General features: G+C 54.9%; 2 protein-coding genes across 5 annotated transcripts in view; one reads left to right on the top strand and one right to left on the bottom strand.

Moving 5' to 3' along the window:
* The window catches only part of PSAP (prosaposin), a 32,177-nt gene extending 25,692 nt beyond the window's left edge, over window positions 1-6,485 (top strand). For both annotated transcript variants that reach the window (XM_082610994.1, XM_082610993.1), the window contains exons 8-14: window positions 1,293-1,424; window positions 2,667-2,762; window positions 3,089-3,275; window positions 3,361-3,518; window positions 3,848-3,928; window positions 4,217-4,324; window positions 5,393-6,485. In XM_082610994.1, coding sequence (XP_082467120.1) covers window positions 1,293-1,424; window positions 2,667-2,762; window positions 3,089-3,275; window positions 3,361-3,518; window positions 3,848-3,928; window positions 4,217-4,324; window positions 5,393-5,428 — 798 coding nt within the window. In that variant the 3' untranslated portion in view covers window positions 5,429-6,485. The remainder of the gene's footprint in view (window positions 1-1,292; window positions 1,425-2,666; window positions 2,763-3,088; window positions 3,276-3,360; window positions 3,519-3,847; window positions 3,929-4,216; window positions 4,325-5,392) is intronic.
* Window positions 6,486-6,609: 124 nt separating this feature from the next.
* The window catches only part of LOC309797909 (cadherin-23), a 72,387-nt gene continuing 53,325 nt past the window's right edge, over window positions 6,610-25,671 (bottom strand). For 2 of the 3 annotated variants that reach the window (XM_082610990.1, XM_082610992.1), the window contains 22 exons: window positions 23,070-23,186; window positions 21,578-21,802; window positions 20,842-21,011; window positions 20,481-20,618; window positions 19,367-19,486; window positions 17,681-17,858; window positions 17,317-17,528; window positions 15,138-15,329; window positions 14,835-14,948; window positions 13,958-14,087; window positions 13,605-13,856; window positions 13,364-13,525; window positions 11,740-11,996; window positions 11,294-11,391; window positions 10,755-10,875; window positions 10,593-10,672; window positions 10,409-10,449; window positions 10,193-10,253; window positions 9,561-9,690; window positions 9,244-9,366; window positions 8,714-8,818; window positions 6,610-7,854 (listed from right to left, as the gene is read on the bottom strand). In XM_082610990.1, coding sequence (XP_082467116.1) covers window positions 7,528-7,854; window positions 8,714-8,818; window positions 9,244-9,366; window positions 9,561-9,690; window positions 10,193-10,253; window positions 10,409-10,449; window positions 10,593-10,672; window positions 10,755-10,875; window positions 11,294-11,391; window positions 11,740-11,996; window positions 13,364-13,525; window positions 13,605-13,856; window positions 13,958-14,087; window positions 14,835-14,948; window positions 15,138-15,329; window positions 17,317-17,528; window positions 17,681-17,858; window positions 19,367-19,486; window positions 20,481-20,618; window positions 20,842-21,011; window positions 21,578-21,802; window positions 23,070-23,186 — 3,353 coding nt within the window. In that variant the 3' untranslated portion in view covers window positions 6,610-7,527. The remainder of the gene's footprint in view (window positions 7,855-8,713; window positions 8,819-9,243; window positions 9,367-9,560; window positions 9,691-10,192; window positions 10,254-10,408; window positions 10,450-10,592; window positions 10,673-10,754; window positions 10,876-11,293; window positions 11,392-11,739; window positions 11,997-13,363; window positions 13,526-13,604; window positions 13,857-13,957; window positions 14,088-14,834; window positions 14,949-15,137; window positions 15,330-17,316; window positions 17,529-17,680; window positions 17,859-19,366; window positions 19,487-20,480; window positions 20,619-20,841; window positions 21,012-21,577; window positions 21,803-23,069; window positions 23,187-25,671) is intronic. The other variant, XM_082610991.1, reaches the window with a different exon arrangement.

The raw sequence follows: 25,671 nt of genomic DNA, 5'->3' as shown, positions 1-25,671 counted from the left end.
CAACTCAAGAGCCAGGCCATTGGTGGCAAAACATGGGGACCGAGCCCCCAGACTAGACTTACCGAGCTAGTGCCCTTTCGGGGTTGTACTGAGCACTGCCCTCCTTGGAGCACTGCCCTCCATTTTTAGAATTAAAGATTTTCAAAGGTATTTTGAAGTCTAATAGGAGAGGACTTTGGTTGAAATATCTGAATTTTCACCTAGGTCTCCTCAAGGAGTTAGTACAGCAAAGCCGATCTGAGACAAAGCAGCCACACCTCCTGATCTTTGTCCTTTTTCTAAAAAGCTTGCTATATCTTTAACCCCTTTCTGACTTTTGCCCGTTCTTAAAGCCCGCCAGAGATAGGATACTTCTAGGATATACTTTTCAGAATTCTCCAGCCTTATTTAATTTTAGAGGCTTCTGCATATTAAAACAAGATGAACCATGGCCATGAGCTACTCTTTCCCCTTAACAGGGCCCGTTTTAGCAATCCTGTTCCCGCTGCTTTATGGTTTGCCAGTGGGAGCAAATGCCATCAGGCCAGAGCTAGTTGCATTTGTTTACAAAGTATACCAAGTGTGTATACTTCACTTGCTCTTGGCCATTGTCGTAGTGAAATGGTCAAGATGTTGTCCAAACTATCTAGTTCTTCTGTGGTTTGGTGTCTGGAGGGGAAAGGGGATCTGGAGACCTTGTGACTTGAAAAGATTCATGACGTGGGGAGACTGGGTTTTCATGTGTCGTGTGTGTGTGCAGCTGTGAATGTAGAATGTGGCTTTTTAAAAAGCCATTATTTCCCCTTAATGCATCATTTTAAATGGTCCTTCTACTGAAAGATCCGGTGTGGTTTTATTTCTAACACATTTGGCTTTCTGTTAGTTTATGGGCATCGTAGTTCTTCCTCTAGAAAGAACGTGTAGCTTATTACTTCCTCCTCCTGAGGGCGAGCCAGCTCAACTGAAAAACAGGTTCTAGAACAGACCAGGTGTCCTTGGAGTTGATTCGATTGCCCTTGAAAGGTGCCAGGAGTTTTGCTTCCCTGGGTGCTCCCTGGCTGGAGCAGATAGTGGTTCTGTCTGATCACTCTTCAAAGCTTTGCATGGCCGCCTTCCCCATGTGAAACTGGTACATCTGCATTTGCACAAGCCCCTTTAGATTTCATGTGGAATCTTTGCCTGTCTGGGGGGCAGTCAGCTTTGACACTGGGTCTAGGATGTTCCTCCAGCACCCCAACTTAGTGTGTAGAGCGTGGGACAGGGGGTGGTGGGTTTGGACCTGCCTCTCACTGCTGCTTCTGTGCTCTTTTTAGCAACCCAAGGAGATTTGTGGGCTGGTTGGGTTCTGTGACGAGGTGAAGGAGATGCCCATGAAGACTCTGGTGCCTGCCAAGGTGGTCTCGGAGAACGTCATCCCTGCCCTGGAGCTGGTGGAGCCCATAAAGGTACCTGGTGCCATTGGTTTTATGATGCCCCGCCACTCCACATTGTCACACCCTACACGGCACACACTCTTTTGGTTCCCTGCTTGGCTTTTAAAGGTATTTGAGTTTGAGACCATTAGTTTACAGTATCCCCTAAATTGATGCAGCGCCCCTACCCTCGTACATTTATCTCCTTGGTTATAAACCCTAATGCTCATGGGATCAAGTCTACGTTTTTAGCACACCATTCGAAATCATTTTTCAGTGCCCGGCTCCAACCGAACCTTTCCGATGTGCTCTCTGTGGCCTTGCCCACCTCCTTCCCCATGCTGTAGCTGTGGTACAAACTTGATGTTCCCGGAACAGGCGCCCAGCCATGTGATATCTTATCACATGGCACTTGTGTGCACTTCTTGTTCCAGAACTTTCCATGTCCGTGTCACTTGACCTTTAGCTGTCTCGTCTCCTCCTATTGTCTTCCCTCGGCACGTGTACTACGTGGACCACACAAGGGTTGTGTCTGGCAGAGTCGGAAGTGCTGCTGCTGCCCCTCCTGTCCAGTCGAGACGCTCAGAGGCTCTGGCCCATCTTGCTGACTGAATTAGTGGCTGGAGAAGATGGAGAGTTATAGCTTGTACTCTAGCCACATGTGATGCTTCAATTAAAAAAAAAATTCGGTTCCTTGGTTACACTAGCCACATTTCAGGTGCTTAGTAGTAGACTCATGTGGCTAGCGGCTGCTGTATTGCGTGGCACGGCCAGAGAATGTTGCCACTATCACAGAAAATTATGTTCAACAGTATTGTTTTATCAAAGGTAGGCTCTGAGACTTGAAACGCAAGAGCAGACCTGAAACATGTTTAAAACGCTGTCTTCTAAACAGTAGACTAATAGTGAATCCTCTCTCTGTTCCTTCTCCCCCATTCGCCTCCCCAAAATGAATGCTGAAAGATGAGGTGATTGCAACCAAACGGACATTGAATGGACAGCTCTTTGGGGTTGGGGGACAGTTTCACTGCTTCTGTTCCTGGTTTTGGGGTGGTGGTAGAGGATTGGGGAAAGGGATGGGTTTCCCACCGTTTAGGAGCAGCAGGGACTGGGGCTTGGACACTGGGAGGGAGCCACACCCCATTCTGAATGCAGCAGGAAGTGGCCTTTGTGTGACGCTAGCCCGTCCTGGCCTCTGCCCCACTCCTTTAGAGGAGCAGGACCAAGGAGTGAGGCGAGGCCCTCAGTGTTAGGATTCTTCTGCTCTTTCAACAGAAGGATCCGGTCCCGGCAAAGGCTGATATTTACTGTGAGGTGTGCGAGTACGTGGTGAAGGAGGTGGTCAAGCTGATTGACAACAACAGGACCGAGGTACGTGGATTTTGGGAAATGATGCCATTGCAGAGGGAAGCGCTCCTGGCCCTGGAGGCAGAATGGCCTGGTGGGAGGACCCAGCCCGAGAGCTGGGTTTGGCCCTTGTGGGTATGGGACACCAGCCCGGGAGTCGGAACCACCACTTCCCAGCAGCCGATCCCTCTGGGCTGGGGCCGGAGGCGGCCTCTTTGCCCTGCTCGGTAGGTCTAGCCTTTGGGGGAGAAAAGAGCACCTTGCTGTTGGCTCCCCGGTCACAGCCTGTTCAGAGTCTCTCCCACACAGCCTCCCGTCTTCTCACGTGAGCCTCTCTTCTTGTGTGTCAGGAAGAAATAATTCATGCTTTGGACAGCGTGTGCTCGAAGCTGCCCACATCCTTATCCGAGGAGTGCCAGGAGGTGGTGGACACTTACGGCAGCTCCATCCTGTCGATCCTCCTGCAGGAGGCGAGCCCTGAGCTGGTGTGCAGCCTGCTCCATCTCTGCTCCAGCCGGGGGCTGCCTGCACTGACCGGTGAGCCCAGCGCGCGTGAGGCTGGCTGGCCCCTCTCGGGTTAGGGAGGGCCTTGCCAGCACTGAGCCTGTGCTCTCTTGCGTAGCACACGTGATGCCGCGGAAGGACGGTGGCTTCTGTGAGGTGTGCAAGAAGCTGGTGGCCTATTTGGAAACAAACCTGGAGAAAAACAGCACAAAGGAGGAGATCCTTGCTGCCTTGGAGAAAGGCTGCAGATTCTTGCCTGACCCGTACCAGAAGCAGGTACGCTGTGGGCTGCTTTCGGCCCGAATGTCAGAACTTGCTTGGGACACGCAGGAGCTGGGTAGCTCACTGAGTGTACTGCTGGTTGAAGCTTTGAGGGAGAAGCAGCCATTTCCGCCTCTGGCATGGAGTCCACTCAGATTTTCTTAAAGGTGCTCGGTTGGCTCAAGTGGAGCCACTAGGGGGAAAAGAACATGAGCAGGTGTGGGTAAGTGTGTCACCTGGGCAGGCAGGGAGGCCCTGGGCCCATTGGGCTGGTAGAAGAGCATGGCCAGCACCCTGCGCCCTGCTTGGGCCCACCTAGACCCACATTGCTGTTTCCCTGACAGTGTGATGAGTTTGTGACGGCGTACGAGCCCGTGCTGATAGAAATCCTGGTGGACATGATGGACCCTTCCTTTGTGTGCCTGGTAAGTGGCATTGGGCCGGTGTGGGTTCCTGGGCAGTGTGACCTGGGAGGTGCTGCATGGACCCTGGAAGGGTTCCTCTGAGATTTGGGGCCGGGGTCAGAGTCTGGGGATGGTGTGTGGGAGAACCAGGCGTCCAGGCCCCACCCCTTGACTCAGCAACCCTGCCTTTTCTGGAAAGTGCTTATTAGAGCTCTGATTCTAGCTGCTTCTAGAAGCTGATAGTCATCTCAGTTTTGAAAAAGATTAGCTGGGGAAATCTAATTCTTCCCCCTTCTTTTGACCTTATAGGAAATTGGAGCCTGTCCCTCAGCCCGTAAGCCTCTTTTGGGAACTGAAAAGTGTGTCTGGGGCCCGAGCTACTGGTGCCAGAACATGGAGTCGGCAGCCCTGTGCAACGTGAGTAGCTCAGTAACTGCTCCCCAGGCCCCCCGCCAGGCAGGCAGCTCGAGGGAGAATCTGCTCTAACAGGCTCCTCGGCAATCAGCTGTACCCTGTCTTTGGTGGGGAGCTGGGTGGGGAGGGGACACTGAGGCCCAGGGGGGCAGTTAGGCTTACTTATGGCCACCAGCAAAAGCAGGGCTCACTGCATTCTTGTCTTTGAGGAGAGAGCGGTGGCAGTGGATGTTCTTCAGTGTTCTTTGCTTCCACTTTCTTGCTCCTGCCTTCAGTCCCCTGGTGACAGGGTCAGATATGCATGAGGTCACCCGAGGGATTGCACAAAGCCCATCGGATTCTTGCACAAGGCCTCATGCCTCTTGGGTCACTCTTGCCCTGGCTGGCGCCCGGCCTGAATCTTCACCCAGGGCCTAGCGGAGCTCTGCTTGAACGGCCTGGGAGTTGGCTCCTGGCTGGGGGCCACTACCGGGTGACCCATGCTGCTTTCCTGGGTGGGGACGTTTCGGCTCAGCCTCTGTTACTTAATGTTCCTTTTTGTGCAACTTCTGCGTCCTCGTGGGGGTTCTTCGTGACCAATAAGCCAGCATCAGGGCTGCTGCAGGGAGGATGGTGAGGCCCACCCTGCCGAGCCCCTTGCCCCAGCACCCTCACCCTGTAGCATGGTCAGTGGTGGAGTGGATTTCTGTAGCTCTCCTGGGTACCTGGGCCCGTTTCTGAGCTGGCCTGAGCTGGTGTATACCTCTGACTCTTGGGTGAGGAGTTCTGCCTTGGGGGCCTCGATGCAGGGGCTCGGGTGTGTAACCAGAGGAAGGGGGTCCTGGGTCCTACCTGCAGGGGTGCTGTTCATCCACTGCTCTGGACGCTTGCCTTATGAGTCCCCAAAACTCATAGCCACCTACTGTCCCCGAGTTTAAATGAGATGCTGTCCCGGGTCTTTAGCATCTGGTGCCATCCCGGCTGATCTGGGACAGGATAGCGGGTCCCAGTTTTGGGTGCCGGCTGATGCACTAATGGGCCAGGGATAGGGTTTGTCACCTGCAGACTAAACTGTTTCCTCTCCTCTCTCAGGCTGTCGAGCATTGCAAGCGTCACGTGTGGAACTAGAAGGCACGGTCTGTCTTAGAGGGACTGCAGTATCTTTTCCTGCTTGTGTGTCTGGGGGAACGAACACACAGATCTGTTGGCTTTGTTGTAATAAAAATAATAGGAGCCCTCTCCCTCAGCCCCTTTCTTCTCACCCTCATCTTAGCATTGCTGTCAGCATGCCGCTGGCGTAGCTGCTTCAGTGTCCCTTTCCTGTCTGCTAGATGGATGCCGACATGCCGTACACTGGAGGTCTTTTGAGTCTGTCCCTGCATGGTGGTTACCCGGAGGAGGAGAGGAGGCTCTGGCTGTGGGCATGAGCCAGAGCCTCTTGACTGAGGTCCGTCCTCCTGGATGGGCCTTGGGTGCTGAGGCCTCCGGAGGCCTGCTCTGAGGAGGGACCTTCCTGCCTCGTGGGCCTGCTGACTGCCAGACAAAGGCAGTTTTATATGAAAGATAAGAGGCTCAGAATAATTATTAGGCTTTTTAAACAAACAAACAATGTGGTTCTCACTGTAATAGAGCCGCTGGAAGCAGCTGCTCAGGAGACCTGGTGGGGCCGGGCTTGCTACCCTTGGGTCAGCCTTTGATTCGGCTTTCCTGTCTTTCCTGGTTGATGCCCTGTTTGTTTGGAGTTCTGTGGTTTGGGGTGGGAGGGGAAAAAGTCTGCCTGAATGTAACCTGCTAGCTCTTTGTGGAGGTCCTGAGGGCCTGCTTTTGTGCGTGTGGACAGTGGTGACTGTGTCATGCCTGCTCTTGTGTCCACCCTGCTGCCCAGTGCCCCCGTTGCTCTGGGCAGTACAGCTCCCTCCCCTCTGACCCCCTCCTTGTAGATGGTCTTTTTGACCTGCAAATAAATGGATGACAAGCTCCTAAGCCTCTGGCTTCCAGGTAGAGGGGCTGTTGGCCTGGGGCCTCAGCCGTTGCCCTGCCTTCTCTCCTGTTTGGCTGCATCTTCTCCTCCACTTCCAGTTGCCAGGAGACAGCAAGACGTGCAGTTGCTATTAAATGAACTTACCGATTTTGTTTGTTTTACACTAAAATTTCTGTGATTTAACAATAAAGTCTGTCAACCAGAGGCTGAGTGTTTCTGTGGCACCTCAGCCAGAAGAGTTTGGCTGCTGATGAGCTCCGAGGCCGTGAACCTGTAAGTGCCCAGCAGTCCTATGGCCCCATTTGGCCAGAGAAAGAAAATGCCATCTGGTCCTCCCTGACACACCTGGGGCCAGCAGTGGGCAAGTGGTCAGGGGAGTGCCCCCAAAGGTGGGTCCAGAGCTGCCCTGTCCTTAGCCCCCAACCCGCCGGCCCAGCCCCACAGGTAGTTTACCAGAGCCAGAGTGAATTGCCGGTTCCTTGTGACTTGCTTTTTTTTTAAAATTCAGACCGTTCCAGAAACGTTCAGTGCGTAGCAGTTGAACAAAACCAAGGGGAGAATATGGAGGGAATAACTTAATTTAAAAAAGGAATACACACGAACACTCTATATTCAAAACCCAAGGGAACATCAGTCGTTTTATGAGCCCGGCACGTTTGGAAAGCCAGTGAAATGGAGAGAATGCCGTTGGCTGACATTGACCATGTCTGCGTGGGGAAGCAGGTTACTCACTGCCCCCACCTGGATGTCTGGCCAGGGATGTGGCAGAAATGCACTGGGACTTGAACTGGAGTCAGAGAGTCAAGGCCAGGCAGGGTATGCCTGCCGTGGGCTCCTTCCCCAGTGCTGGACTCCTGTGCCGGTGCTGGACTCCTGTGCTGTGAGGCGGGGTGGGAGGGGAAGAGGGCCGGTTTGGCCTCTTTCAGCTCAGCCTGGGCTGAGATCATCCTCAGACTCCTGGGCTCTCAGTGACCCTCCTTACCTCGTTCTTAGATACTCACCCTTTCTGTTTGGTTTTCTTAAAAAAATAACAAATTTTATGAAGGTAGAGGTCAGATGCCGAATGAACGTCTGGCAAAAGTGGAATCTGAGCAGCTGACGTGGGCCCTGCTGCTGGGCCAACCCAAGGCTGCGCGCCCAGAGTTGCCTGGGGAGGCCCCAACCCCGCCCGGAGGTCCTGCCCCTGCTCTTGCCCCGGGAGGGGTGGGGTTGGGCTGCTCATACCCGTCGGGCTCCCCCCATCTAGTCATAGCTCTGTGATCTCCAGGGGGCTCTCCATGATCACGTCGCGAAGCTTGTGTAGGGGCGTGGATTTGGCGGACTCGGTGCGGGCGTTGCGCTCGAAGGCGCTGGCCTCGGCGGTGGTCAGTGTCTCCACTGAGCGGCCCAGACCCTTCTGGTCATCCTCGGGCAGGCTGTTGAGGTCGGTAGCCAGCAGCGTGCCCGTGCTGCCGTGCATCACGTGGATCCCATCTGGCCCTTTGAGCTCCGTAGGCGGCTTGTGGCAGAAGTGCAGGCTGCCCTGGCCGGGGCTGCGCTCCCCTGGCTCCTCTTCCAGCTCAGTCTGGATCAGCTGCAAGAGGCCGGGACCCCCACGTATTCAGGGCAGGGCCAAGCCCTGAGCAGGTGGAAGGCCCTGAGCCCCACCTGCTATGGGCCTGTTGCCTCCCTGCTGCACATGAGGAGCCCTGAGCTCGTGCAGCAGCAGGCCTGTGCGGCCTGTGGCGGTGTTTCTCAAACTGGGTACAAAGGGGAGCCATGGATACTTCTGGTGCTACAGATGTGTTCTCCGGAGCATGGGCTTCCTATGAGAATCTTTCAAATCTCCTGTATTCACTTTGATCTATAAAGACCCTGTGACTGCAGTTGTGGAATCTGGATTTATTACCACGTTGGCCTTAAGCAGGATCAACTCCTAACTGTGGCCAGCCGGAAAGTGTCCACAGTTGAAGCTGGAGGGGATTAATAAGGTAGAGCAGAGACTCACAAATGGCGCTTTTGTCCTTTGTGGAGCTGTTCAGTTTTAGCTACTCCAGTTGGGAATATTGGCCCAGCTGGAAATCTGGGTTTTTAGATATAGTCTGACTTGCTAAGGTGTTGACACATCACTGCAGGCAAATAAATATGTATATCTATTTGACCCTACAGCCAATTTCTTAAAATGACATCACCTCTCAAAGGTATCTTCTTGGGGCTCCTGAAATCTAAGAAACACTGCCTCAACACCCACCCACCCACCCCTGGGGAAGCCCGCTGTGGAGCCCAGAGAGCAGAAGCAGAGCCCGCTGTCTGACTCTCTGAACCCCCACCCAGTGCAGTCTTGGGCCCTAGCTCCTGATCTCCAGAGACTCCGAGGAGGGTGAACAAGAGAGAGAGAGAGAGAGCACCCCCAGGGCTGGGGCACAGCACACAGCTCCCGGCCCACCCGCTACCTCGGAGATGGAGGAGTGGCAGGAGGAGGCTTTTTGCACCATCCGCTGTGCAAAGAGCTTTTTGAGCCGCAGGTAATCCTCCAGGACCACCTTCAGTAGCGAGCCCTGGGGGAGGGAAAGGGTTAACCCCCAACCGAGGCCCTCCCATGCCTGCCCCTCCCATCACTCACTCCCATAACTAACTCAGGTCGGGGTGACGGAAGGCACTCTGGGAGTGTAGGATGTACAGGCCTCTGATCCTAGGGTAGAGGACTGAGCAGAGCCTGGTGACAGCGGCCAGCCAGGACCCACGTGGGCTTGTATCTCAGAGTCCCGGCCTCCAGGACACTGCAGGCTGAAGCAGCTCCTTACCAGCCCGGGGCCCTGGCCCCTCTCTGCCTTGGTGTTCTTGCCCCGTGGAGGGCAGGTCTAGCTGAGTCCCTAGAGGTGGAGAAAGCTGTTTCCCAGGATCCTCCCCACTCCCTGCATCCTCTGGAGTAAGTCTGAGCTCAGCCAGGGGTCTGGGTGCAGGAGCTGCAAGGAGGGCTCACCTTGATGGGCCCCTCCCGAATGATCTGGCCCAGCTTGGCAATGTTGTCATACTCCTGGATGGCCGCCCGCAGGTACCGGTCATCATCAGGCTTGACTGCTGCTGGTTCACGCCCAAAAGTTCCCTGGGGAGAGGGGGTGCATTAGCTGGAGGTGAGGTAGACCGTGTGTGCGCGCACGCACGTGCAGGGCAGTGGACCGGTTTCCCCCCAGCCGCCCAGCTCCTTGGCCAGTGATGGCAAAGAGTGTACGCTACCTCTACCCTGTCCCTCCTGACTGTCCACACCCCATCCCTGCCCCAGCCCAGGCCTGGGCTCACGTGGGTGCGGGTAGGGCTGCTCCACAGGTCGGCAATCTCACTCAGGTTCTCTGGCAGGTCATCCTCGTGCTCTGCCTGGGCAGCCAGCTCCAGGTTCCGGCAGAAAGGATCCAGCCACACGGGGTTGGCCCTGCAGGTGGGGAGTGGGGTTGGCGGGAGGGTGAGGAAGGCAGGCTCGAGTGGACAGATGGCCTTGGAGCCTCGCCCCTAACCCCCCCCCCCCCACCGTTTCCCGGGCCGTAGTTGTGCTTTTCACAGGACTGGGGCTTCAGGGCCGTGAGAAGCAGGGCCCTTGCCTGTGGTACCCGTGGGTGCGTCCTCCCGCCTCAGGATCCTGCTAGAACCAGGACAACATGTCCAGCTGGATCAGCTTTGGTGCAGAGTCCTCACCCTGTATCCGATGCCCAAAGCCTACGCCCCCTGGAACTTGGGACCCAGTCAGGGTGGGGAGCCCAACTCGGTGGAGAGAGAGGGGTACCCGGCCCAGCAGGGGGCGCCCACACCCCAGGTTTCAGCCAGTCCATGATGCCCTCAGTGCTTGAGAGGCAGCGGGGACTTCACCGCAGCTGGGTCCTGGGTGGGTCTCTCCAAAGTGCACCTGGCAGGGTTCAGGGACACCACTTCTCACTCACCCGTCAAAGGAATACTTGTTGGTGTTGGGCATGTCCATGATGTCAACGAAGCCGCGATTCCCTGCAGGAGAAGGGTTGGGGTGTGGGGGGAGGGGTAGACCCTGCTGGGGCTGGGGAGCTGGGCCTGAGCCAGCCCTATGGGGCCCGGGCTGTCACCCTAGGCCCTCAGGGGCCCCTCCTGCCCTCCCACCTCCCCACCCATCACAGCCCTCTGACCTGCCGAGCCAGCCACGATGGCTTTGAGCTTCCTCTTGTGTCTGGAAAGAAGCAGAGGGGCCGGTGAAGGAGGCTGCGGCTGGGCTGGCGTCTCGGCCTTGACGGCCCTGCCTGCCTCTGTGACTGTCCCAGCCGCGTTCTGGTCAGCCCATCTCAAAAGGCAGGGCACGTAGGGGTCACTCACACGGTCCTGTAGTACCAGTTCATGAGGATGAAGAGCATGGCAGCCAGGAAGAGGAGAATGGCCAGGACGATGATCGCCATCTAGGGCAGGAGGGCCAGGCATGAGTGGCTGAGAGCACCCAGGGCAACAAGGGGACGGTGGGGGTGGTGTCACCAGGGGTACCTGCAGGGCGGACATGTCATCGGGCAGCTGGACAGAGATGGCGGGCTGCACGTCTAGGACGTTGTAGTTCCGGAATAGATTCCTCAGCTGCTCCTTGTTTTCATCGATCATCTGGATCACCCTGCGCGAGGGGCAGGGGCCTCAGCTCCCATCCTCAGCCATTCCTCGAGAGCCCGTCCACTCAGGCCAGCCTGCCCCCACATTCACCCCCGACCAAGCCTTGCAAGATTAAGGCCCACCCAGCTCGGATAGCTTTGTATCTTACATGGTTCACCATCCCTTCACACAAGCTCCTGTCTGATGCTCACAATTGCTGTAATACTCCCATTTCACACATGGGGAGAGTAAGGCTCAGGCGGGTGGAGCTCTGCTCATACACCCAGATCGTGTTCTCTCTACCCGCCCTGCCCACGTCTGGGGTAGAGCCCCCATACAGCAGGCCTGATGGCGTTATCCGTGCCTCCTTAGTGGGTCCCCTCTCCGACTTCCAGGGCAGGGAGGCAGACCGAAAGACAGGCTGAGCACAGACGCCCACCCACCGGTCCACGTCCAGGATACGGTTGGTTTCGCGGTTCACCACGTGGATAAGCAGCTCTGTCTGTGCGAAGTTCACCCGACCCTTCTTGTCCACGTGGAACTAGGCGAGAAGGGGCATCATGGGGTGTGTGGCAGGAGCAAGGGATGGGATGGGCGCCTCTTCTCACAGCCTCTCCTGCCCTACCCTGCCAGTGAACCCATCACTACCGGATGCTCACCAGGGGCCAAGCTCGATGCCAGTCACTGAACCAGGCACTATTATTAGCTCCCATTTTACAGTTGAGGAAACTGAGACCCAGAGACCTGGAAGGACTTTCCCAAGGCCATGCATCTAGGAAATGACTGATCCCTTTCATACCCCTGACCTCTCTGCAATGCCCTGTCCCTGCGGCCTGGTCCCCCTTCTCCCTCCACTGCCCCTAGACCCAGGGTGGGTTCCATGGGGTACCTGCACGTCATCAGTGTTGACGATGGCACCGGTGATGTTGGAGAGCAGGCGGATGAACTCCTCCTCGAAGCCACGCACGCGGTCGGGGATCTCATTAATGACGATCTTGACCCGCTGGTCATCCCTCAGGATGTAGATGCCAATGATGGCTGTGTCATTGTGACCTGCCAGGTCCCGGGCCACAATGTCCACTACAAAGTAGCCAGGGCTGTAGGCCATGAAGAGATCGAAGGTGCGCAGGATGCCATCCACACTCCCTGTAGGGAAAGCCCGGGGGTGGTGCACTTTTTCTGGAGAATTCTAAGTTTTTATTTAAACATGCTGCATATTAAAACACAACTTGGACAAGTTTGGGACTCTGCTGTCCCATGCTGGGATGCTATAGAACACTTCTGAGTTCCCTCAGTATCATCTCTCTGTCTCTTACACATACACATGTGCTTCATAATTCCACAACCATAGCTGAGAGATGACCAGCAGTGGTACAGCATAGTCTTCTCTTAAAAGACAGTAGACCTGGGTTCAAAATCTGCCACTTTCTAGCTTTGTGACCTTTAGCAAGCCTCTCTACGCTTATTAAGGTTAAGAGCAGTGCGAACTCAGGGGACAAAGGGATGGTGTCTGGTTGTGTGACTAGAGGTGGCAGCTCATGAACTAGACTTCAAAGGGTGGCTAGCGGGAGCATATCTGAAGGCAGAGTTGAAGGTCAGGGTGGTATTCCAGGAGGTGAAGGCCAGGGGAGGATGGTGTGGAGCAGGCTGAAGGAATGGTGAGCAGGTCAGCCTGGGTGGGCGCAGTGCCCTCAAGGGTAGTAAGGGGCTGTGAAACTAGAAAGAGGGATTAGGAGGAAGACCTGGTGAGCCTTGAAAGCCAGGCCAAGGAGGCTGGATTGATTGCTGTGGGCAGAGAAGAGCAGGGAAGGGGCTGGAGCTGGAGGTATGGTAATGGGACACCCACTGGGACACCTTCTAGAACACCTTCTAGAACCTAAGAAAGAGACGCTCAGCTATCCACACAGGCAGATTCACAAGCAAACATGCATACTTCTATGTACAAGTGTGCTTTGTATACTTGGGGAGAATTCTGTCTCCCCAGTGCCTACCTAGCACAATGCCTGATGCAGGCGAGGGTGAGGTGCACAGATGGAAAGATAGGTGGATATATGGAAAGGAGAATGGGAGGATGGATGGATGGATGGATGGATGGATGGATGGATGGTCGGTCGGTCAAATGGGTAGATGGGTGGGTAGATGGGTGGGCAGATGGATGAATGAGAGGATGGATGGATGGGTGGACAGATAGATGAATAGGTGGGTGGATTGATGGATTGTTCAGTGGGTGGGTGGGTGGATGGATGCATGAGGAGATGGGAAGAAGAAGAGAAGAAAGTGGGTGGGTAGATGTAGAGATGGATAGGTGGATTAGAGAATAGATCGAAAGATAGGTGGATGAATGAAAGGATTAACAGATAATGGCTGGCTGGCTGAAGGATGGATTGATGCGTGGGTGGGTGAATGGAAGGACTGACGTGGCTGGTTGGCTGGCCAGCCACCTATACCCTGGGGTAACCCTACAGACCATATCTCCTCCAGACGATAGTCCACGAAGTGGCTGGAGCCCCTACCCATCGTGAAGACCTGGCCCACATCCTCAGAGTCATTGGCAAGGGCCCGGAAGTAGTGGATGGCCAGGATGCTGTAGAAGACGAGGCTGTTGTTGCCAATATCTGCATCCAGGGCCAGAACTTGGATCAACTCTGAGCCCATTTTAGCGTCGGTGGCCACACCTGCAGGAATGGGCAGGCCGGTGTAAGCGGCAGAGCAGAGGCCATCCCACACCCCAGGCCCAGGCTCTGGTCCCTGCACCTGCAGTGTACTCAGCCTTGGTGAAGCGTGGTGGCTGGTCGTTGATGTCCTCCAGCACGACACGCACTTCCTGCAGGGTAAGGTCAGTGACCAGGTCCAGGGCTGGGGAGTGCCCACGGGGAGGTGTCCAGCTGCGATTGCTTGAGGCCTTGACGATGAAGGAGAAGATAGCTTCGCGCTCCCTGTCCAGGTCCCGCAGCACCAGCAGACGCCCATCGGGCTGCAGCTGGAAGTTCTTCTCTTCGTCGCCGGCTGAGGGGGGGACCATGGCACAGCATGAGGGGCAGGGCGGGGGTATATTTGGGTCATCTCCAGCCCCAGGGTAGGTAGGCACTAGCCCCATCAGGCCTCACCTGCGATGAAGTAGTACACGATGGCGTTGGGGCCCTCATCTGCGTCCACAGCGCCTGTCACGTTGCCCACGAGGGTGCCACGTGGTGAGTGCTCGGGAACTGTCATCAACTGGTACTGGGGGCTGCCTTTCTGCAGGGGGAGAGGGAGGTCATGGGAGGCCAAGGGAAGGCCTGAGCTTCTGGCTCCTGCCAGAAGGCCCTAGGCAGTGTTTTTGTGGGTGCTGAGGGAATTTTTTGCCCAGGCCTTGTGGGGTGAGAGAAATTGCTGTAACCTCAAGGGAGCAAGGGCTGGGCTGGAGACACTCCAGCTCTGCCCTCAGGGAGTGTCACCCGTGACATACGCCATGAGGGCAGGGCTGGGCTTGGCACATTCTCTGAAATCTCCCAGCACTTAGATGGATGTTTGAATGAGGAGGGCATGAGCTTGAGCGAGCGCGCGCGCGCTCTCTCTCTCTCTCTCTGTCTCTCTCATACTCACACACACACACACACACGCACACAGTCTCCAGGGAACATTACATCCTAGGGGCACACAAGAAGAAAAAAACACCAAGTTAGAGAGTCTAAGTCCACATGAAGGGTTCAGCCCCAGCTCGCTAAAGCAGAACTGATTTTCAGGCTTCTTGTGTGAGCGCGTGTACAAACATGGGAACGTCAGCTCCACGAGTCAGGCATTTTTGTCTGCTTTTTTGACTGCTGGATAGTGCCTTGACCTAGTAGCTGCTCAATAAATATTTGTTCTGTGAAGTGCTGTGCAGTTTCCACATGTAACCACGTGTGTCTACGGCACAGTGTGCACAGGAAAGTGTGTGCACGTGTGCTTGCAGGCAGGTGAGTCCCTGTATGGGTGACCAGTGCGGGGGATGGGTGAGCTCACCGGAGGCCTCACGAAGAGGGGTTCGTTGTCATCGATGTCCTCCAGGGCCACCTGCAGTGGCTGCATAGTCTCATAAGGCACTGGCTGGCCCAAGTCACTGGCCACCAGGATGAGCTGGGGGGCAGAGAAGTGCAGTCAGAGGAAGAGACGAAGGGCCCCAGGCAGGCATCCCCAGAGGACAGGTCACTACCCTCGCAGACATTCTAGGTGGGGACATTGTGGTCCTGTGTCCAGAGCAAAGTCTCTTCTTCGGCCCCGCCTCTCACTGGGCCCCGCCCCTCGTGCCATGCCCCACCCCCTTACGCTGTACACTGCCTGCTTCTCTCGGTCCAGGCGCTGTGCGGTCTGGATGAGCCCGCTGATGGGGTCGATGGTGAAGTACTCCCAGTCCCGGTTGCCTGTTGTCTTCAGGAAGCTGTAGCGCACGGCCCCATTGAGGCCCTCGTCCTTGTCTGTGGCATAGACTTCGTACACGTTGGAGCGCAGTGGGATCTCCTGCAGGGGGCACGGGAGGGAGGCTCCTGGGGCATCTTGAGAGAATGCCAGCTCCCAGACCCGATGGAGCTCTTGTTCTTTCTCCTCCCCTAGCAGAATGTCCTCGCCACCTTTCAGCATCCTTAGGAAATGCCTGTCTGCTTGGCTGGACTCCTGGAGTCTGAGCATCTGCTAGAACATCCCTTCACCCCACCCCCAGCTAAGGCCACTGCCCACTGAAAGTCCAGCCTGGGATCCACCATGCTGCAGACTCTCTCAGGGTGACACCCTTCCAGGGGCTATCCCATCCCTCCGATCCCACTGCATGCTGAGGTTTAGAAGACAGAAGGGGAATCCCAAAGCTGAGGCCACAGCCACCCTCTGTTCCCAGGTCTGTCTTGCTTTCTGCTACCCCGATCACAGGAGTTCTAGGTATACCCAAACAACACCATCCACCCAGTGGGGTACCTGAAAATGGGGGGCATGCAGGTAGGGTGACATGGTATGACATGGTGGCTAGAGACTGGACACGTGCATGCTAATCTGTTACTAAATCACCACGTGACCTAGACATGTCACTTCACCTCTCTGTGCCTCAGCCTCCCGAGTTCTTTGAGTTAAGCCTGAGATATCAAAGAGCCCAATTTACGTCAGACATCGACCCATGAAAAGGCTGCCAAGTGCACAAGAAAAAAACAAGTTTCTTTGCTTTTAGTTCAAAAATTATCAGCTCAGCATGGTTTCACTGTTTATCTCATTGATCACGACAATCAGAAACTCCAAATGGCAGTCACATCTAATTGACAGAAAGTGGGATGACAGACATAATTACTAAACAAATGCTGGTTGTTTGGGAGACATGAATCTTTCAAAATAGGGACCCCTTGAAGGGAAAAACACTTAGTAAAAGGGGGGCTTTGGCGTGCAAAAGAACTAGATTATTATTAATTGATACCCTTCCTCACTCTACAAAAAAAGATTTGAGGCAGCTTACAAGAATGTATACACAACAATAAGAGTAAATAAGTTAAAAAAAATCAGGGTAAAGAAAAAACATGGTTGGCAGGAAGATGGAAACTGAGGGACGGGAGATAAGGCGTTGTGTGCTAAGTCCCTGCAACATCATTCACGGTGGACTGACCACTATGAGCTCCCTAGTAGGCAAAGCAAAGAGGGCCACTGCATCATTGCAGTAGACACAGGAAAGGGCAAATCACAAGGTAAAAGCATAGAGTTTCCTAGAGCTCAGGCCTGGGAGAAATTTCTCTTGTGGGACCTCAAAGAGGAGATAGAGTGACAGCAAGGACTTAACACTGACATTCTGAAGTTTGGGGAGCAAAGAACAAGTGGGAGATACCCCAAGTATTCTACCAGGGAGCATTTTGGGCTTGGGTGCTGAGAGGAAGGAGGGGAAGGGCAGGAGTCAAAGGAGTACTTCCCCATCTTTACAAGACGATTGAGAGCAAGGCATGAAAGAAGAATTGGAGATAGTCAGAAGCTCAGCCACTTCCCCTTGTTTCTTATTTTGATGCTCATCCTCAAGTCCCAGGCTGTCTCCACACTGGTATCAGCAGGAACAACAGACAGACGGAAGGGGCTATGTGTTTATTTTGAGACAAGTGTAGGGGAAGTGACTTGCGGGGAGACTGTCCTTCTTGGCAGACATTTAGGAGCAAGAGATGGGGCATCTACTATTATAAGTCCCACTGTGCAGATGAAAAAACAGACTCAGAGAAGTCACTTGCTCAAGGTCATTTGGCTGATAAGCGATAGAGTCTGATGTGAATCCAAGAGCTTTTGCTGGCCCAGCCCTTCTTACTAACGACTGTTCAATACTGCGCTGTGTGGCACTGAGCTGGCCCGTTCCCTACTCTGGCCTCAGTTTCCCTGCTTTTGCAGTGGGGGCCCCTTTACCCTCTCAGGCTGCAGGATGACTGCAGGATGGAGAAGTGGGCTGAATACTGGAAGGGGGTGTAGGTAGCAGGAGGCCCCGGCAGGGCAGCAGTACCTCTCTGATGTGGAGGATGGTGCCATTGGGTGGGCGCACAAAGATGGGGCGGTTGTCGTTGACGTCGATGACCTCCACCAGGAGCATGGCGGTGCCCCAGAGTGGGGGCTGTCCGCCATCCGTGGCCACCACGGTCAGGTTGAACCTCTCGTAGGACTGCAGTGGCCGCCTTGTGGTCACCAGGCCCGAGTCCATGTCCACGTGGAAGGCCTCTGGCAGGTGGGGGCAGGAGAGCAGGGCATGGCTCTGGCTAAGACCTCCTTCCCATCCCTCCTCCTCCTCTTCCGCCAGGCCTGGGGCTGCAGGAAGGCAGCCTGCCCCTCCCACCCCCTAAGGCATCATCGGTGGGGAGCAGGCTACGTACCCACGCCCGGGCCCTCGAGGGAGTAGGCCAGCTCCGCATTGGAGCCCTCATCCTGGTCGGTGGCCATCATGGTGATGACGGAGGTGCCCGCTGGCTCATTCTCATACACGCTCGTGCTGAACTGGGGCTTGGAGAACTGGGGCCGGCAGTCGTTAATGTCCAGCACCTGGATTACAACCTGGAGGGGAGGTTGAGCTCGAAGGTCAGGAGCACACTGGGGGCTGCTTCCGGTGACCCGGTCACACAGGATTAAGCCGCGGTGGACAGTGCCTGCTGTTTAGTCTGACCCCAAACTATTTAACCCCCGACCCTTAGTTTCCTTAGGTGTACGCTGGGGACAATAGGATTTTCTCTCTCAGGGGCTTGTGAGGCTTGTCCATGATGGTATATGTGCAGTCCCTGGCCTGAGTAAATGCTCAGCAACTAGTACTGTGGTTAACAGGTAATCTGTGTCTGGGTCCTGAAGCAGGGACCCCTCCCCACCTAGCTCCTACTCTGTCCTCTGGTCCTTCCCACACTGGCCCGGACTCTAATTTCTGGACCTTAATGCTCGACTGTGATTCCTCCACTCCCAGAGGTCCCTCTTGACTGGGATTTGTATCTGGCCTGGGACTTGGCTCTGTCTGCTGACCCCAGAGCCCAGGGCAGGTCCTATGGATACACCAGGAGGCCCTCTTTCCCTGGCTGCTGTGGCCCTGCCTGACTGCATCCATAACAGAGCCCTTCACAGCCATGCTTTTAAGAACCCCTTTCAGTGCACAAAGCACTTTCCCACCTCCCATCTCCTGGACTCACTACCAGCCTGGGAGGGAGGCATCAACATCACTGCCCCTGCCCTCCACTCCCTGCAGCTTTGACAACCGAGGCTCAGAGAGGTTACATGACAAATGCAGTGAACTCAGCTAGTGGAACCTTAGTCTTCTGACTACAAATGCTGTGCTCTTCCCAATACAGCACACGCCTATGTGACAGGACAGAATGCAGGTATGTGCGAGTGCTCCCAGCCCTGTTGCCTACCTGCCAAAGAGAATTCTTCTTTGCCCACCCAGCTTCTCACCTCCCCACCCTTCAGGAGACTTTTCTTTGGACGGTTAGGTTATTGCTGAGAATTGGAAGAACTGAATACAGAAGGACAGGACTGGAAAGGGCAGAAAGAAGAGGGAGAAAGAAAGAGAAAGCAGAGTCTTGAGGTGTGGGACTCTGGATGGAAATGGGGACAGAGCCTAAAGGTGGGATGCTGGCCCCCCCAGAGCAACTGCGTGGACAGTAGACCTGGAATGGAAATGGGGTTGTGAATTCGATCCCTCATTAATGTTCTTTAAGAGACATAAAGATAAATGCTTTATAATTATGTTTGGTTGCTGGACTGTGTTTCTTTCAACGGGACAGCATGGAGACACTGGGCCATGTGGAGCCCCAGCCTTTATTTGGGTTACACCCAGGTATGTTGAGCTGCCTTAGCAGGGGTTTGACACAAGAAGTTTCTCCTACAGGGTCCCCGTCTCCCTAAGCCACAGCCATCGTGAACCCCCAGCTAAGCTGTTGCCTCTCCTTCCTGCCACCACACCTCTTGAGGGGCCAGGGTGGCTCTTCTCCTGCCCTGCAGCAGCCATTCTCTAAAGGCTTTGCCTGTTGCCTCCACAATGGCAGTCCTTAGCGTCTCTGCTCCACGCAAGGGTCCCTCACCTGCACCGAATTTTCTCGACGGTTGCTGGCTACATCCCCAGGGTTGTCTTTGGCCAAGGCAGTCAGGATATAGTGGGCCTTCTTCTCCCGGTCCAGAGAGGACAGAACATAGATGTCACCCTAGTAGGGGGAGGGAGGAGTCAGGTCCTTCGTCAATTCAACAGGTATTTATTGAGCATCTGCTACGTGCAGTCACTGTTCTGGGCTCTGGAGATACAGCACTGAAGAGACGACAGCCCCTGCGCCCCGTGCAGCTCTCATTCTAGTGGCTCTTCTTGTCCTTACTACCCCAGGTCACCTGGAGATGGGACGAATGGCCCAGGCTGGAGCTCACTACCTGGCCAGGTACAAAGTAGTACTCCATAAGTATTCACTGTTCATAGTGCCAGGCCAGGAGTGTGTTTTATTGTTCACACCAAGAGGAAGGAGAGAAACCCTGCTGAAAGGGCAGAGTGCAGGGGGATGTGGGCAGGCGGTGGGAGGGAAAGTCCAGCTCCAGCCCCACAGCTGGGGAAGGCCCTGCCTGGCCAGCCACCCTCAGGCCACAGGCCTCTCTCGCTGTACTGCAAGAGCAACTTTGAACCAATTTGCCGACATTTAAAATCATCACCCAACTTTTCTCTTGAGCTTCTGCATTCCCACAAGTCTGAGACCCATGGGAGCATGGGGGCTATGTCCATGGGTGCTTCTTCCCTCTCCCAGCACTGAGGATAGGGCCATGTACACAGTAGGTGCTCAAATACTGTGCCCAATTTCTGCAGAGCTTCCTATTTTTGACAGTTTCAAAAACCAGTCGCATGGACTTGAATCAAGTCTTCCAGTCTGGTGGAGACATATCTCAGTTTTTGTCCCACAAGGGACTAGTTCCAAAAGACTTTGACCACTTCCTCCCATGTCTCCTGGGACAGATAGGCCGCAGTCTACAGGATGTCTGGGACTCTGAAAACAGGGCTTGCCAACTTGGCTGAAAGACCTCTGAGGCTATAGATGTCCAGGTGGCAGGACCCAGAAACAGGGGGATGACTGTAATACTTTTGGTGGCTTCTCAGCCTGTGACTCGGGGCCCTTCCCACTTCCCACTCCCCAAACCCAGGCCCCTCCGTTGCCCACTCACTGTGGTGGGGCTGATAGCAAACTTGCCCTCGCCGTCCACAAGGCTGTACTCAATGAGGGCGAAGTTGCCTGAGTCGGCATCAGTAGCAGTGACTGTCAGGATGACTGTGCCCACAGGAACATCCTCAAAGACGGCTCCCTGGAGCCCAGTGAGCAGGGAGAAAGCATGAGCCATGGTCAGTCCTAGAGTCTCAGCCCTTGCCCGAGAAACTCACTGATGCAGAAAACCCGGAGCATCAAGCTACTCATGGGTAGTCATTCCCACGGGACTTAAAGGCTGGCAGGGTGGGAGTGGGAGATGCCCAAAGGTGCCAAGGAATGGATGCAGGTCCCAGACCCAATTTGTTGGCCTGGGCACCCACCTGGTAGGAGAGTTGGTCAAAGATGGGGTTGTTGTCATTGATGTCCACAATCTCCAGGTAGACAGGAATCTCAGCTGCCCGGGGTGGGGACCCATTGTCTGAGGCCCTCACGGTAAAGTTGAGCCAGTGCACTTCCTCATAGTCCACTGTCCGATTGGCGATGACCTTCCCTAAGACACAGAGACACCCACTGCCATTTTGGCCATCCCTCACTTGTGGAAGCTCTCTAAAGTATGATGAGAGGGATCTGGGGCTCTGAGGGATGAGTGTGGTCCCTTGAAGGAGGAGGGTAGCCAGGCAGCACTGCCCAGGCCAGAGGGCTGAGAATAACTGGCATCCAGCTGTTCTCCTCACTGGAGGGGCGAGAAAGCTATTCTCAAGTCAAAGGAATGTACACTAACATGCTGAGGACCTCCTCTGGGACAATTCCCTCTTGGCCTTCTTGCTCCCTAAGTGATACTAACTGTGGAGGTTGGATGGTAGAGAGGGTGATGGAGTATTCCAGGTTTCCAGCAGACACCGAAAGGGGCTTCCATCCCAACCTAGAGCTAGGCACTCTGTCCTTGCCTGTAGTTTGGGCATCTGGGAGTGACTAGAATGTTAGCCATACTGGATCTGGCCTAGCCCACTGAGGGGCCCCAACTGGAGGGTGAGAAGCGAGCCATGGTCCCTCTCGGAGGCTAAGCGGGCACAGACACATGTTCCCCAACCCTCCTCTGGCTGATTTCCCACCTACCTGCTGAGGAGTCTTCCAGCTGGACATAGCCCGGGGGTATCAGGTCCAGCAGGGTGTAGGTGATCAGCCCATTGAGGCCCTTGTCGGGGTCCACGGCTGCCACAGCGATGAGCGTGGTACCTGGGGTGGCCCCCTCCAGGATCCTCTCCGTGTAGTAGGTGATCCCAAAGGGCTTGAATTGGGGCGTGTTATCATTGACGTCCAGGATGTTGACCGTCAGCTTGGCTGTGGTGGAGGCAGGGGGTGAGAGTGGCATGAATGGGCCCCAGTGTGGCTGGGCCAGGCCTTCCTAAGTCTCAGCCAAACCCAGAGAGGATGGCAGCATCTCACAGTCCTCCTGGGGCTCCCTAAAGCTTGCCCCAAGCCTCAGGTGGTGGCATGGCCTGTGACCCTCGCCTCTGGTGTGGCCACTCACTCTTCCATTGGAAAAGGGGCTCGGGTTCTGCCAACTGGCTGGGTAACCCTGGTGGAACCCCTGGCCTTCACTGTGACTCAGTTTCCTAACCTGTCCCGTGAGACGGGACTAAGATGATCTTTAAGACCCTTTCCATGATTCAGCCTTTTGCTTCCCCTCTGAGTTGTTCCCTCTATATAACCAGCCTGGGTTCTTTGCCTCTCTGAGCCTGGGACAAGTATTGGGTTGGCCAAAAAGTTCGTTCGGGTTTTTCTGTAAGATGCCATGGAAAAGCCTGAAAGAACTTCTTGGCCAACCCACAGAAGACCAGGTCTGCCCTTCCTTCCTGAAAACTTGGGCCTCTGGGCTGTATAGATAAGCAGCCAGTATCTGCCAGGCCTATCTCCCCACCCCAGCAGCTGTCCTTGCCTCATGGCAGAGTCCACGTGAGGCCACCCCATCCCTACACCCTCCTCCCCACTCCCTGCTTGGCCCACACAAAATCCAGTGCCTCTAGCAGCCCATCCGGGCTCAGGCTGCAGGCAGGGTGGCCTGTGCCCAGCTGCAGGAGGCAGCATGCGTGCCCCTCTCTTCTCTGCTGTGGTGCCTGCGTCCCCCAGTGTGGTGTCTGTGGCCTCAATTCACCTTTCCTTGCTCTTTGCTTCCTCTGGCCTGACCAGGTGGCTTCTTATCAGACCTGAAGTTCCTATCTCACATCCAACCACACCCATGCTTCCCAGTTCTGACAATGGGATTCCAACTTAAGTCTCTGTCAACCCAAGTCTCTGTCAACCCATCCTTTTCTCAGTCCCCTTCCAGCCTCTACCAAGCCTTCTCCCTACTCTGAGCCTTTGGAGTTCAAGATCACACACAATTCTGGGCTTCTGGATCCCCCACTGCTGAGCTCTGCCTGACAGCTGGGACCCAGGGCCACCCTCAGCCTCACTGTAGCTGCCACCTCCCCCACCCCTCCTGCTGGCCTGACGACTGGCAGCCTGTAGCTGGGTCCCGCTGCTCCCTCCCTGGGGCCAGGCCTGTGCCGGTTCTGGGCCTGTCTCTCTATGGGATCATGTGGGAGATGCCTGTGGGGAGCCTTACCATTTGGCACACTGACGGAGCGCTCTGGTAGGTCGCTGGCTTTGTCAATCACTGAGAGAGTGACCTCATAGGTGGCAACCAGTTCCCGGTTCAGGGGGGATTTCACCATTACAGACCCTGTAGACCAAACCAGGTCAGGTTCAGCCTGAGGGGAGCCCCCTAAAATCTGGGCCTCCCAGGGGTGCTCCTGGCCAATCCCCACCAAGGGCAATGATCCCCAAAGGACCCAGGACTTGCCAGTCTCATCTTTGGCTGGGATGACACCACAGCCATCTACAAGCTGGGGGCACGTCACTCTGCCGCTCACTCACCGCTTACTAGCCAGGAAATTATTTAACCTCTCTACACCTCTGTTTCCTCATTTGTAAGATGAGGATAATTACAGTACCTACCACAGAGGGCTATTTGGAGGATTATAACAATTAACTGAATTTACATTTGTAAAGGGCTTAGAACAGTGCTTGGCACTTAGAAAAAGTGCTATGTAATTGCTTGTTTAAAAAACGCTTGTTGGAATTCCCTGGCTGTCCAGTGGTTAGGACTCCACGCTTTCACTGCTGAGGGCCTGGGTCCTATGCGCAAACCATGTGGCGTGGCCACACACAAAAAAGATGCTTTTATTCCACAACCATTGAACTTACGGTTAAAAATGGTTATGATGGTAAATTTTATATGTATTTTATCAAGATTTAAAAAATGCTTGTATTCTAGGGAGATCAAGCATAAAGGAAGGTCAAGGCAGCTAAAAAACCCTGAGGGAGTTCCCTGGAGGGGACAGTGGTGGCACAGCCTAGACAGTAAGGCCCACCCCTTCGTCTTGATTACGTAGGGCTGGGTTGCCTGGGGCACCGTGAAAGGAGCACCGCCCTACGGCAGTACTAGTAAGGAGCTGTTTCCTTCTCTCCTATCCAACGCCTCCCCAAGCCCCTGCCTGTCCTCCAGAGGCTTGGGTTTGAACTGGACAGATGCAGTTTTGCCCATCTCAGCCTGGTTCTGTTGGGACCTCTCTTCTTCCTGCCAGTTTGAGGGCCTGGTGGCTCTTCCTCCCATTGGCCTCATCCTAGGGTGAAACCTCCTCTCTCTCTCTTTTCCCAGCTCCCTCTCAGGCATTGGGGTGTCTGGGATTCCCGTCCCCCTTGGCAGATCCCTCTGCTGAGCTCCTGTCCTCCTCGGGGCCCCAGCCAGGGGGCAGTCACTTACCCTGGGCCGCCGCCTCCTCCTCCTCCTCCTCCTCTTCCTACTCTCGCTCCCCGTCCCCGAGGCTGGGGAGCGAGGATGGGGAGAGGGTGGCTGCATTCAGTCTGCAAAGGCTGAGCCACGGCCTTGGCGCAGGCCCCACAGGGTGGGAAGGGTGGTAGGGGTGTGGTGGGTATGGAGGAAGGCGATGGGGTGAAGCAGAGAAGAGATGAGGTGGGAGGCGACAGAGAATCAGAGCTCAAACCTGTGGGCCTGCCAGCCAGGAGGAAGAGAGAAGAGGGTCAACATCAGTTAGTTCAGGGTGCAGAGGGGACGGAGCAGAGTAGGACATGGGGGATGGAAGGGCTCAGAGTTGACCAGGGCTGGAGGTTCGGGAGGGGTGGGGTGGACGGGAAGAGGCAGAGGGGCAGGAAGCCAGCGGAGCAAGTGGGAACCCAGTTGGAGAGGTGCACTCAGAGGGCTGAGGCTCTGGCAGGAAGAAAGGAGAGAGAGGTGAGCAAGGGAGGGGGAGAGCGTGAGGAAGAGGGGCAGAGAAGACACTGGAAAGGAAAATAGAAGAGAACAGAGTCAGTCAGAGGGAGGGAGGACAGAAAAAAATGGGCAACAGTACAGCATAAAGTTGGGCTGGGTCATGGAGCAGCTCTCCATGGTCCTGAGAAACCACTGCAGCAGGAGTTTTGCTAACCTGACACATGACTAAGCTACCTAATTCCTCCTAGTGGCTCATGGTTTTCCTGTCTTCCTTTTTCCTCAGAGGCATACTGAGTTAATCATACTCTCCGGTTCACTGCACACTATGGTCACGGGCACTGTTCTTGTTTTATGTATGTATCTATTCCCTTTTATTATCATACTCCTCTCCCCTTGGGCAATGTATTAAAGTGTATTTTTTATTTGAAGCTGTTCCTGAAAATCATGTATTGTTTTTGTGTATGTATTTTACATTTATGCAATGGGATTCTGGTATATATAACCCATTCTATTTCTTATTTTTTTCAGTAAGTACTTGTGGTTTTTTTTGTTTTTTTTGTTTTTGTTTTTGCGGTACACGGGCCTCTCACTGTTGTGTCCTCTCCCGTTGCGGAGCACAGGCTCAGCGGCCATGGCTCAAGGGCCCAGCTGCTCCGCGGCATGTGGGATCCTCCCGGACCAGGGCACGAAACGTGTACCCCGCATCGGTGGGTGGACTCTCAACCACTGCGCCACCAGGGAAGCCCCAGTAAGCACTTGTTTTTAAGGTCTACCCATGTTTCTCTGTGTGCGTCTCATCTGTTGCTTCTAACAGCTTCCTGGTATCCCATGATGTGCACCCACCACATTTCACTCTCCAACATCCCAGGGATGGATGCCTTGGTTGCCTCCAAGCTCCTGTCACCAATAACACTGCAGTGAACATCCTCAGATG

Source organism: Mesoplodon mirus (genome assembly GCF_964341445.2).
Source record: "Mesoplodon mirus genome assembly, chromosome: 2".
In the NCBI taxonomy this organism is placed as follows: domain Eukaryota; kingdom Metazoa; phylum Chordata; class Mammalia; order Artiodactyla; family Ziphiidae; genus Mesoplodon; species Mesoplodon mirus.
The sequence above is the reverse complement of the archived record's forward strand: the minus strand, read 5'-3'. Positions and strand labels throughout refer to the sequence as shown.